Below are 14,177 nucleotides of genomic sequence, written 5' to 3' on the forward strand. Positions count from 1 at the left end.
TCTTAACTTGAACTTGGAGAGTTGAAGTTATTTGCATATACTGGAAGCTCTTAGGGCCACTTGAGAGAGGTAGTATAGAAACAGAAGAATTCTCTAGGAAAGACAGTATGGAGAAAAGAAGGGGTTAAGATTCAACACTTGACCAGTGAACATTAAGTTTTCCGAAGAGCAAGAGAAAATTGAAGACAGCAAAGGAGTAGTGAGGTAGGAGGGAGAGAATCTGAGCATTTGACAAAGCCATTTTCTCTTCCTAAGGCCATTGCTATGACCTGCAAATGGGTCTCTCCAATACCTTTGCCAACCTGTAGTTTGTCCTCCAAAGCATAGAATGATTCATTTAAAACATTACGTTGGAAGATATTTACTGTCAGAAAGGCTCTCATCACTCAGAATAGAAGCCTGGTGTATGGAGGGAGAGGTAGTCTGTGAACTCACACCCACTGGGTACCTTCCTGCCCTCTGCATATATCACCTAAGCACACGCCCCTCTCAGGACCCCTGCTTCTCTGTGTGTATGCATTTCCTTAGGCAGCCGAATGGCGTAGTATTTTACTTCCTGCTCATGTATCACCTAATCAGAGATGCCTTCCCTGACCACCCTCTGTAAAATAGCACTTTCCTACCCACCCCTTTCTTTTTTTTTTATGGTTTATTTTTCTTGGTAAAACTATCATTGACCGACACATATTTACCTGTTTATTTAATATCTGTCGCATCCACATGTAAAGGAGTCTGGCATTAAACAGATGCTTAAAAGAGACTCTTTTTATAAATTAATAAGGAAATGCAATACTAGAAAAGGTAAAAGAGTAAATAGTTCCAAGAAGGTAATCATGAGAGAGGCCACTAAAGAAATTAATGAAAGAAAGACCATTTCTATAGCCTTTAGGTCACCAGTATTCCTGGTGATAAAGTCATAGGGAGTTTCACTTTTATTAAGAGTTAACCAACTTTTCTTTTAATACTTCTATAGCTATGTTCATGTACATTTATGGCATCTAATATACCATGTTTGTAATATTTATAAATATATCTTTCTCTATGTAGTACTTAAAAGCCCGCATTGTGGCTTTTCTATCTTTGTGTACTCAGCATCTGGTACTGAGTACATCTGGCTAAACAAGTGAATAGGGTGAGTGAGTTGAAAAGAGGAGCAAGAGACAAGTAGTCTATATATGAACAGCAGGTACAAACGGATTAAAGGAAAGAACATTGGAAAGTGGCTCAATTGGACGTTAGGAGCAGGCAAGGATTTCCTGGTTTATGGTGAAGAGTAAAGGAGATAATCATGTTTGTAAAACATCTAGCACAGTATTTGCAAATACTAAATGCTCAATAAACTTTGGGCACTGTTATCTCTGTAAAAAAAAAAAAAGGAAACAGCACAATAAATGATAGTCACTCTTATTGTTATCACATAACCAGAAAAAAGTGTGTGTGTGTGTGTGTGTGTGTGTGTGTGTGTGTGTGTGTGTGTGTGTGTTGGGGTGGTGAAATGGGGTGGGGCTGGGTAGAACCAGTCCTAATGATGTAAGATGTAAGATAGAGTGATGCCTTAATCAATTTGGTTTGTTATAACAGAACACCAAAGACTGGGTGGTGGTTTAAACAACAAATTTATTTCTCACAGTTCTGTAGCATGGAAAGTCCAAGATCACGGTGCCAGCAGGTCTAGTGTCTGTTGAAGGCTTTCTTCCTGGTTTGTAGAGGTCTTCTATTAGTGTCCACATGTGGCAGAGATGAAGGAGGGAAAAGGGAGGGAGGAAGGAACAGAGAGGAAGAGAGAATGAAAATGATGCCCTGTATCCTCTTTAATTAAGGTCACTAATCCTATTTATGAGGGCCCCATTGTCATGACATTATCACTTCCCACAAGGGTAAATGAGCATTGATTCCAAAGCAAGAGTAGAAGGTGTGAGGGAGAAGTCTGCTGGGTAGGGTGGACCGCAGGAGTTCTGGAAGAGGTGCAGAGATACAGAAGAAAGGCTCAGGCAGAGCATCTGGTGTGATGGCAAATAAATAGGGAACTGAGATCATATTTACCTTTCATATATATATATTTTTTTGTGGGTCTGGGGATGTAGCCAAGGAGCATTCGACCTCTGAGCTACACCCCCTGCCCTATTTTTTATTCTTTATTTTGAAACAGGGTCTCACTAAGTTGCAGAGGGCCTCAGTAAGTAGCTGAGGTTGTCAGCAAACCGCGATCCTCCGGTCTCAGCCTCCCAAATGCTGGGATTACAAGCGTGTGCCACCATGTCCAGCCTCTACATTTTTTTTTAATCCCCATTCTCTTTACCTTTTTTAGTTTTGGTAAAAATGTATCGCTGATTTACTGGGCATTTGAGTTCAGTCTTGAAGAGAAAGGGGTGTTTTAGTCTCAGAGAAGATGTGCCTGGTAAATAAAAAAGGATTATGTAGTAAGTAGCTGGGAGACTGTAATTAAGCTAGCATGAACTTCATCTGGATAAAGGATGCATCCTTTTTTGTTTTTTTTTTGTCTTGCTTTTACCACAAAAGCGTAAGTGAAAATTTACTTCATCTATTCAGTTTTTTATTGTGGTAAAAGATCTTCAAATTAACTATGGATTCTTTTCAATAGAAACTTTCTTCTTCTTTCCATCTCTCCCTCCCTTGCTCTTTCCCTCTTCCTTTTTTGAGTTCTGTCCTTTATGTACACTGAGGTCCAAAAAGGGAGGATAACATTACTTTGGAGTAGGAATTTGATATTTACTTAAAAAACTATAGAAATCATTTTCTGCCAGCATTAAACAGAAAAATAAAACAAACTGGAGACAACCATCTTAATAGAAAATCATGAGTGCTCTTATTTGCTTCCATTTTATATTTTTATGGTAATTCTACTAATTTGAATCTTATTTTGATTCTACTTAGTTTTCGTCAGGCTGCCAAAGTAGATTGTACTTTCTCCTATTAAATCCTTTATTTTGTCATTTAAATCATTTGGGCTTTTATATGGACTCAGCCCCTGGATCAGCCCACAAATGTTTATTGAGTACTCACTGTATTACAATTCTCTTGGTGGGACTGTAAATTAGTATAACCACTTATAGAGATAAGTATGAAGATTCCTCAAAACTCTAAGAATGGAAGCAATAGATAGCTCAGCTATACCACTCCTCAGGATCTTTAAAAAATGATGTTAGAATACTATAGTGACACATGCATACATATGTTTAGGGCAGCACAACTCACAATAGCCAAATTATGGAACCAGTCTAGGTGTCCATCAACAAATGAGGGAAACAAAAATGTGGATGAGACACACAATGGATTTTTTACTTGGCCATAAAGAACAAAACTACGTCATCTGAAGAGTGAGTGAAACTAGGGAATATTATGTTGTGAGTTCAGCCAGTTTCAGAAAGTCAAGGGTCATATGTTTTCGGGAAGCTAGAGCAAAAATAGGAAGCAAAGGAGACTTCAGTCAAATGAGAAGAGGCTAGTAGAATAGCAGAAGGGAATTGGGAGAGGGAGCTGGGAAGGTGGAAAATGAGGATCGAGGAAGAGAACAGATCAGATAATGTTACATTCATACAGGAAGGCTTCACTACCAATCTCACTAACATGTATGGGGAGGGAGGAGCGAGGAGGGGCTACACAGAGAGGAAAACATCAAGTCATATGGGCATATATGTTTGTATCACTTTGATTCTATGATGTACAATTACATTTTACTAATATAAGTATAAAAAGTAAAAAATGAATGCAACTAAAAAATTGCCTTATCTTGGTGTCCAAGAATAATGAAAAACAAAAAAGCCAAGTTTTCTGCTTGTACTATTGCTATTAAGCTGACATGCTTAATTTAATGGACTATAAAGAAAAACTTTGATCTTCTTTTGAGCAGGACCAACCTTCAGTCACAGAATATAATTGTAAACTTTTGATGGATTGACTGCCCTAGGACCTTCTCTCAGTTCTAGTAATTTAGTCTTTATTCCCCTTCTCTAGTCCAAGTTTCAGCCATCTAATCCCATTTGGGAGTTCTGGTGGGAGGGTCTTGATTTTGGTGTAAAGTGTAGGCCTCAAAGTCATATTAGCTTTTAAGGGAGGGAGTCATAAGCCCTCTAGGCTTCAAGACCAAAAGGAGACAGCATTAATGGTAGACATGTAGTATCATAAAAGTACTGAAGAGAGTGCAGAACATAGGCATTTGTTGGTTTTCTTTAAATCATGCTCTATCTAGGAAGTGTTTCTGCATTTTTTCAAGGCTGGCCCTACTACTGAGTAATGTTGGCAAAGCTTTCCTTCATATTTCACATGCCCAATAGAATTCTTTATTCTTTCCTTTTTTTTTTTTTTTTTACAGTACTGAGGATACCAACCCAGAGGCATTCTACCTCTGAGCTATACTCCCAGCCCTATTTTTTAGTCTTTTTATTTTTATTTTTTTTTTAAACAGGCTTTGAGTTGCAAAAGGCCTAAGTAGCTGAGGCTGTCTGCAAACCACAATCCTTTAGTCTCCGCCTCCCAAATGCTGGGATTACATGTGCGCCACCACGCATGCCTGGCAGTAGAATAGGTATTTTGGCTAGATCATTTCTCTTCATTTATAGTTTTAAAAAAATGAGGCCCACGGTAATGCTGGGATTTTCCCAGTGCTCTAAAGCCTGGGAACCAGAATCTTTATCTTCTTGATTCTTTATTTGGTGATCTTTTCATTATATCTCATAGCCTTATAGATGGGCATGATGGCACAGGCTTGAAATCCCAGTACTTGACAAGATGATCAGAGGTTCAAAGCCAGCCTCAGCAACTTAGTGAGACTCTCAGCAACCTAGTGAGACTCTGTTTCCAAATAAGAAATAAAATCTGGCTGGGCTGTGGCTTAGAGATAGAATGCCTCTGGGCTCAGTCTATCTCATAGTCTTTTTTTTTTTTTTAGCCATAAGCTTCTGTTGTTTAGCATTAGCACTGAGGAAACTCTTCACTGTGTGGCCTGGTACTTATTATTATGATAATAATGACAAATTAATAATATTTATTGATAGCTATCATTACTATTGACCACTCACAATAAAAATATAAGGATCACTGGATAAATAATATTGATTTCAGTTATGAGAAGAATAAGAATAATCTTGAAATGACAATTCAAGAACATGGGGTGATACTTCTTACTTCTTTCACTGCATAAGCAGAGTTGTTTTTTTTTTAAATCCCTTTTACAAACTGCCTATTATCAAAGTACACAGTAATTCTGGGTCTTTTCCTTAATAAGAGGTTCATTGTCTTTGCTCCCTGGGCAAAACCTTTCTTTTCACACCTAGAAAGCAGTGTTTTATAAACCCAGACCTAAAGCATTTCTGGTTAGTAATGTATAGTCACCTCAATTATCTTCCATCTTCGAAAGCATATTTCTTAGAAGATTGGAACAAGAAACCCTTAAGAAAGATATTTATGTTCAAATTTGCATCTGTTAATTATATTTTAAAAGTTAATATTTAAAAGTCAATTTCTAGGCTAGAACCACAAGTTCAAAGCATATTAATATCTTTTTGGCGTTTGTTGAGAAATGCTGGTTTATTAGAAAGTTATCAATAATGGCAAGATGATAGAGACCACTGACATGGCCAACACTATCAGAAGAAAGGTTCTGGAGAATATAATGGTAAAAGTATGGCACAGAATATTATTTGGTGTTAAAATATTCATAAAACACTTTTATATTAAACAAAAAACCCTGGTGTCATGGTTAGATATAGAGTTCCCCTCGAAGAGTTCATATTTTCAGATCAGGGTTGACATTTAACAGATTTATCTGGGTGGTCACCAGGGTCCCTGGGGGTGTGGCCCTGGGGATTGTGCTTATATCTTGAATTCCCTTGCTTGCTTGCTCTCTCTTGCTTCTGGCTGCCATGGTAGGAGGACAAAGCCTTGTCCTCTCCCTCTCTGCTTTCACTGCCATAATATGAGATTCACAGTCTCAGCCTCACATGGACTGAACCCTCAAATCCCCAAGGAAACTGTGAGCAAATAAATCTTCATTCCTCTAAGTTATGTGGTCCGATCTTTGGATTATAGCAGTGGGAATGCTAAGATACCTAGAAAACAAAGTGATATTTTAAATTTATGCATGTATAAGGGGGCATGTAAATTTAAAATAGTTTTGCTACTGGCAGGTAAAGTATGAGTCCGTTATTATCTATATCATTGTTTAATATTGTTTGCATAATTTTTTAGTCATAAAAGTAAAATCTCACATGGTAAAATCACCAGATTATAAAATACCTTACAGAAAAAATGTTTATATTGCTTTGAAGGTATCATTCATTTTATCAAACTATGTAAGTTTACCTCTCCAAGTAACAATATCTTCAAATCTTGGTATCTTTATTTGTGGAGGGTGATATTGTGAGCTTTGTATTCCCTTTGAACTACAAAATTAGCTAATCGAGTGGTTGCTCTTTCTATTTCTGGTCACAAAACTCACACACAGGGCATACATCTGAATTACTTCTGGCTCCTTCCAAAATGAAATGCACAAAAATGAAGACTTCCTTTATGGGGAATGGGATGGGGAGAAGAAGGCATTTAAGAAGCATCCCATAGCCTAAATATGAATACAAATATGCTTTCAACAATGGTAATATCAATAAAGTCCACACATTTTCCTAAGACTACTTTATAGAGGGCTAAACATTTGCTTGAACAAGATGAGTTTTAAAAAATGACAATGTTTCTTGTACTGTTAGTCATTTCTGAACTCTGTACAGATTTACTCTTCAAGAAGTCATAGAGCTTGGATTAAAGACCCAATACAACAGCAGAAGAGAACCACAGAATAGCTCCTTGATAGTCTGTTCACCATGATTGAGTGTGAGAAGTAGAATCTTATTTGAGGCTCCTTATATGAGTCACCTTTGGAAATGAAGGATGTTCAGCTTCGTATATGCTACTACACCTTTTTTCTTTTTTCAATTCTGTATGATACAGCCTTCTTACCTAAATGAAATGAGGGCTTTGACATCCCTATGGAAGTACCAGCTAAGAACTATCACATGCTAACAACTGTCTTGTGATTGCTTCACATGAATGACACAAGAGTAAATATGAATTGACAACTGTTCTAAGAAAGATGTTAGGTCACACATTTGTATACAAAAGAAAATGCCCAATTTTCATTGTTAATAAAAAGTAGTAACATTAACTTTAATATTATACTTCTGTTAACATATAGGCTATTCAGTGTTAGTAATGTGTTCTTCAAGATTTTTAGGAACTAAATTTAATACACAAATAAATATCTATTGAAGTCTTTATAGACCAGAGAAGGTGAGTTAATATTAGCAGTAAAAAAGACACAATTTAGATTTTTTTAGATACCTTGACTTTATATTTATTTCTTTATTTATTTTGGTGGTACTGGGGGTAGAACCCAGAGGCTTTCTACCTCCGGGCTGTACTCCCAGACCTATTTTTTATATTTTATTTGGAAACAGGGTCTCTCTAAGTTGCTGAGAGCCTCACTAAGTAGCTGAGGCTGCCTTTGAACCTCTGTGATCCTCCTGTCTCAGCCTCCCAAGCGAGAGGATTACAAGTGTGCGCCACCATGCCAGGACCACAATCTAGATTTTAAGAGATTTAAGATGCAGGTTAAAGGTGTGAAGGAAGGAGAATAGTAGGGCTGGTAACAAAAAGGGCTGTTAAATATACACAAAACCATAAAATGAGGTTGAATAAAATGTGATTATACAGGTAACACAATACATTATGGATTCTAAAAGAAGGATATCATTAACAACCTTTTGTAAAGCCATTGTGGAGGAGATGAAATTTGTCAAGTACATAAGAGTTGCACCTGGAGGTCTGGAAAGGCATTTGACTTTGGTAGCTCTGGTTAGCTATTGTGTTGCTACAGTACAGTATGAGCAAGAGAATGGGAAAGGGGCAAAGGAATAGATCATCCTGTAGGTCACCATTCAAAATAGTGGATCATTTCTCAGTTAAATGCTACACAAACACATATAATGGAAGGTTTAGTAAATAGTGTATATAATCATTCAACTCAATAGACTATCTTAATACTGATTGAAACCAAGATCTCTATAGTTTACATATCCAAGAAAATGATAAAATCTCACAATGATTCTCAGGTCTGTCCTTTGTGAGATCTGAAAGCTTAGTAGACCTATATATAATGAAGACAGTTATTAGAGCTATAATGAAAACTCATTATTATTGAGAAATCTGAAGACAGTAAGGGAATAGCCAGGCTCAATGAGAGGATATCATTGTGTATCCTGCGCTACATTAACTTTGTATCACATATTTATTCTACTTGAATTGGGCTAGCAGATGCCAGGCATTATGCTGGAAACTGGAAACACAGAGAGTTGGACTCAGTCCCTGTTCTCACAGAGCTTAGAATCCTGAGATGGGGATGCGGGTATTTGATATGTGACAGAAATTCCTCTACAATGTTATATATGCCTGTTAGGAGATATAAAGAATGCTGTGTAAGCATACAGTGAGATATGCAACCTAAACTGGAAGGTCGTGAAAAATGTTCTAAAGAAGTGGCATTCAAGTCTAAGGAGGTGAGACTATGTTATATGAATTGGGGAAAACTACTCCAGGCAGAGGAGGGAGTGTAGTGCCCCAAAAGGAGGGGGGCGGAGAAATTATGGAGCCAGAGAAAGGGACAAAGAGGAAGAATATACACACTGTTTCCTAAGAAGCAACAAAGTAATTTTTTTTTTTTTAATGTAGGGGTCTTGGATATAGATGAGACTGGAGAAGTAAAGTGAGAAAATAAGGATAGATCAAATAGTGCTTTCTTCTCAAGTCTTATTAAGGAATTCATAAAACCAGAAAATTCTATAAAGGATTTTGAACTAGGATGTGAAAGGATCAGATTTTTGTTTGAAGAGGAACACCATTGCCAGGGGCAGTGAAGTATGATTCTAATCCTACCTATTCAGCTCCTGCTGGGGCAGGGAAGATCCCTTGATGCCAAGGAGTTCAAGGCCAACCTGGGCAATATAGTGAGACTCAGTTTCTAAAAAATAAAGCTCATCCTGGTTGTGTTTAAAAAAGTTTGCAGAGGTATAAGAGAAGTCAGAAGACCTGCTGGGGTACGATGTAATTCACATCATCACAATGTTCTGAACTTGGTAGAAGCTATACAGATGGAGAAAAATGACTGGATTCTAGGTATAATTTGGGGGTGGATTCCATAGGATTGAGATGAATTAGGTATGAGTGTGAAGGATGTAACCACATACCTGTTCAAACATCTGTCTTGGCCACCGAGATGGTGTCTGTTAGATGTAGTGCCCTAAAAATCTAAACATATGTATTGCAAGGCTGCTTGTTCTTGGATACTGCCAGGCCAGCATCAATTGGCATGTAGTCCGTTTCTGTGAGTAGGAGCAGCAGGGGTATGGTTTGTTTTTATTCTTTGTTTTAGACAATCTCTCCTCATATTTGCTCAGTACCGAAAATGAGCTGCCCCAACTTCACTGAACTGAAATCTTAAAATGTACCAAATGACTATAGTTTTCAGTGAGAAATTTGAAGAGGAAATTAGCTCTTCGTTGCTTCTGACTGAAAACGGATAATTGTAATATTGTTAACACATTAGACATTATTATTTTTTAAATTAGGAAATTTTTCTAGGGAACTACAAAAATCTACCACTAAGAAGCCTTTTACAGAGTACTGACATAATTGTACTGATGAAACCAATTGTTAAGGCTAAATTATAGGCTCAAGGTCAATTGCTTGATAGTTAGCCATTATTTTTTTTTTCTAAAGAGTATTGGCAATACCTTGAAAAGTGTTGCTTAAACAAGTAAAAGTTAGTACATGTAATCTCAGGACTCAGAAAATTGTTTCATGTTGGTATCAAAATGTCCTGGTAATTTTTATGGCAAAATGAAAGGGCTGTTCTGACAAATCATGCTATAGCTTCTGTTCTTAGTGATTATGCCTGCTTCCAAATCTTTTGTTAAGTGATTTATGCACATTTATCCAGATCATAATTATCTTGACTATTATTGAGAAATATGGCATTTATAATCCCAATGCCTAACAAAGTACTACATGATTAGCCCTTTACAAATAATTAACCCTCTTGTATATAAAATTTCATAATTTCATTTTAGATTATAAAGTACAAATATTTTCAAAATTTTAATCAACTGTACAAAATAGATTCAGCAGAAATATGAGGAGTATTTTAGCTCTGATACTACAAATCATTGAAGAATTAAACTACATTTCTGTGTTTTTGCAGCAATTACATATTTTATGGTCAATGGCTTTTTGACTCTAGATATTAGATGTATATTATTTAATCCAGAAAATATTTAGAAAAATAAAGTGACTAAAATTTAGAAAAAAATTAAACGTGCTATTCTCCAAACATTGATTCATTTGGTCCTGTTTTCACCTATGTGAATTATTTGTCTGTAATTGGCTAAGCAAAAGAGGAGCTTCTTTTTCATTCCCCATCATAGGAAACAAACATAAAATGTTGTATGTTGCTTACATCTTTATGACTGCTAATGAGATGAAAATTGCCAGAGATAGACTATAGATAAGATCCACTTTTCTTGCTCAGTAGGCAAAACCAAAGCCCCTGCAGCCCTTAAATAATTGGAGCAGTCACTGCTAAGAATTGTAATGTTACTTTGGAAAGACTAAGGATTGACTACATTAAGTGCATAACATTGAAATGACAGATGTCACAAATATCTGACAAAGATGCTTAAAACAAATGAAAGAATAGAAAGTCTTAGCAAAGAAACTGAAGATACTAAGAAAAACCAAATGATAAATTTTGAACTAAAGAATACAACTGGAGAATTAGTGAACTTGAGGATTGAACACCAAAAATTATCTAACTTGAAAAAGAGAAAAACAGGCTAAAAACAGAAAAATGCTAAACAAATTAGAGTAGCCTTAGAGATACATGGATCTGTAATGGAAGGTCTACCATTGGGTTGCTAGAGTTCTGGAAAAAAAGGAGAGAGGCTTAGGCTGAAAAACGATATGAGGTAATAGCTGAAAGTTTCCTAAATGTGGAGAAAAACCTCCACAGAATTCTAAACCTACAGAATTCTAAAAACCGAGAGAACCCCAAGCAGAATAAACGCAGAGCCATGTACCAGAGGTTAAACTTCCAAAAAGTAAGGACAAAGAAGAGTCATGAAAGCAGTTAGAAATTATACACTTTGGCATTAGGGGAACACACTGTTTAGCATAAATTGCAGAAAACAGAAATTTAAGAATTAGCAAGTATTTTAAATTCTTCATCTATTGATTTCAACTTTTATCTTCTGACTTTTAAACTGAACTCAACTGAGGAAACATACCCAGAACATTTATAGACATCAACAAATTGTGCTGGGCACCTATGTGCTATCTGACCAATCCATTCTTGATATAACTGCTCTAAAACAAGTCAACAAGTGTTATTCCTTAAAGAAAACCAAATAACTCTAGAATTCAAATTATAAAAAAGGAAATGCAGGAACAGTAATTTATAATTTGGGATTCCTAAACAGGCTTTAGCTCTGTGAAATCCCTGAAATGAATCTAAAAAATGCTAGTAGGTATGGGCATTTTTCTAGGGAAAAGAATGCGAGCTTTCATTAGATTCTCAAAGGAGCTAGTGGCCTAAATCATACAAAAGTGAGAAATTGGGCTATTTTTAGAAGACATGTTCATATCTATCAGAAATTCCTGTGTGCTACCTTAGGGAAATTCTCCACTTTTAAGAGGAAAATAGAAAAATGGCATTTTACTAACTTCTAGGCACGTCTGGAAATACAAATAAAGAATGTTTGCTAGTAGTCTTACTCTGAACATTTTAAAAATAGTACATGGAGGTGAAATGTAAATGTAAATGAAATGTAAATGACTACTGCACTGTGATTTAAAATGTACTTAAGTCCGATTTCTCCCATCCTGATGAAGTTTGCACTTGCAAGTAAGCAACAGCAGCCTCTCTGAGTAGGTACCAAAGGGCTGGGATGTAAATGATGACAACTGTCCTACAACCTGTCTTTCATCCTCTTTAAAAAAGCATGTACAATCAAGCTCTATTAATTACACAATATGTAACTATCAATTTATCTGAATAAAGAATGCCAGTCTTCTCTCACATAAAAAACAGAACAGCTCTAACAACAAAAGATCCATCCAGTTTCTATGTCTTTACAACCTAAGTGTTCATCACTCCTTCGTCTCCTATGTAAGCCAGGTCAATCTATATGTGGAGAAATGTACTATAAACAGGACTCTAATTGCTGTTGCCCATTTTCTTATATCACCTGAAGAACTCTAGATTGGTTACTGCATTTTAGGGAAAAGGTCTACCATTGGGTTGCTGGAGTTCAAGAAGAAAAGGAGAGAGGCTGAGGCTGAAAAAAGATGTGAAGTAATGGCTGAAAGTTTCCTAAATTGCTGTTTCCAAAACTGCTAGTGAAGACATAAATTAGTTTGAATTACTCAAGACTATTTTATGTTGGCTGCATCTTTAAAGTCTTATGAATCACTGAGTACCCTTGAGAAACATGGAAGTTCTAGGCTCCAGCTCACTACTATGCAATCAGGAGAGGGACTTGGGGAACTAAATGTTCTATCAAGTGCCTGGAATGAATCTTGGGTTCAATGAAGTTAGAGTGGTCTTCTCTGGGGGCCCGTAAAAGGCATACAAATTACCTTAAACTCTTGAAACAAATACAGATTCGAATAGAATAGTCTGGGTGAAGCTCAAGAATCTATTATTTCTAACAATCTCCCACATAATGTTGCTGGTTTGAGAACACTTTAAGTAGCTAGTTACAGAAGGCATATCTTTTGGCTGATGAGCAAATCAGGATAGGCAATTACATTTTCCTTCTATATTTATGAATTTTCTACTGGAAACCTTACCTACTTCAACGCTCATTGACTACATCTCTTTAAGCTAGTAATCAATTAAGGTCACCTGCCCTTCTCTATTTAGCTTATATAAAAAGTCCACATGTAGGTTATAAACAACCCCCCAAACCAGAAATGGACACCACACATTAACTCACAACATGAAGAGTTTATATTTAATGTAGTACTTCTCACCATGGGGATGTTACTCAACTGCTAAAAAGGTTTATTTTCTTACATTAAGTTAGCTCTTCCCTTTTAATGTCAATATAAAGGGGTTTTTAATACATTAAATATTTTCTCTATTTCAATATTAGATACACTGAATACATATCTTCTAAACTTCTTTGCCCCAGAGATAAAAGTTTCAAATTTAGTACAATATTAACTTGGGAGATAAATCAAATGGATATCTAATAAAAATGTGGAGGAAAAGTCTCCTCACCAATTCAGGAGGCAGTGATGATAACTAAACAGTGGCCAACTGCTAGCTTCTGGGCAAAGGCTTCCTTCTTATTTCATGTGCTATGCAAATTCTGAAACGATAAACTACTACTTATGCAAATTTAAGCTGTCTTCTTTGACCATCTAAGCAGCAAACACAAATTACAGACTGCATTTTTCAGTGCATTAATTGTTGTAAAGAAAACATTTTTCCCATTTAACAAGAGACTATTTCTTTTAATTTCATGGGGAAACAACGACAAACGTGAAGCCATTATTATTTGTTGGGAACTTTAGAGACCAAAGCTCAGGTTTAGCCTCAATAGCACAAAGGGTTTCAGAGCTAAGTTGAATTCAAGAAGCCCTTGAAAGTCACATCTGTCCACTTCTCTTTCGTGCATATACACCCAGGCAAGCACAGATGCCTGTAATGCTGAGAACCACACCTAACAAGAGAGCTAGTGCATCTCCGGCTTCTACTGCTTCAACAACTGGCAGCACCAAAAGCAAGGAAATGAGGACTAAGAGCAACTGTGTTGAAACTGAGGTCATGATGTTGGGATCTTGAAGACTGAAGGTTCCTAGAAGTTAAACACGAAAAAGGAGACATTAAAACTTCCTAGCTCTTCAAATGGCAGCATGAATAAAGACAAGTAACAGTTTACTCCACTTTATAAACTAAGAATTATAAATCATTTCAGATCCATCTCCTAGTTTTACAGATGGAAAAACTGAGGGAAGTAAAACGTCTTTAAAGACAGTCATTTGAAACTCATCTGGTGCCAACAACTTTGTCCCAGCAATTCTTGAGCAGTGATACCAACATCATGTACATT

The 14,177-nt window shown here is 36.4% G+C and overlaps 1 protein-coding gene across 1 annotated transcript; it reads right to left on the reverse strand.

Moving 5' to 3' along the window:
- Positions 1-13,713: 13,713 nt before the first annotated feature.
- SMIM30 (small integral membrane protein 30) lies at positions 13,714-13,893 on the reverse strand (the record flags this gene model as incomplete). The annotated part of the gene is made up of 1 exon (XM_080701439.1): positions 13,714-13,893. The coding sequence occupies one exon, from the start codon at positions 13,891-13,893 to the stop codon at positions 13,714-13,716; it is 180 nt and encodes a 59-aa protein (XP_080557565.1).
- Positions 13,894-14,177: the final 284 nt, after the last annotated feature.

This window comes from Muscardinus avellanarius, assembly GCF_963383645.1.
Source record: "Muscardinus avellanarius genome assembly, chromosome: 9".
Taxonomy (NCBI): domain Eukaryota; kingdom Metazoa; phylum Chordata; class Mammalia; order Rodentia; family Gliridae; genus Muscardinus; species Muscardinus avellanarius.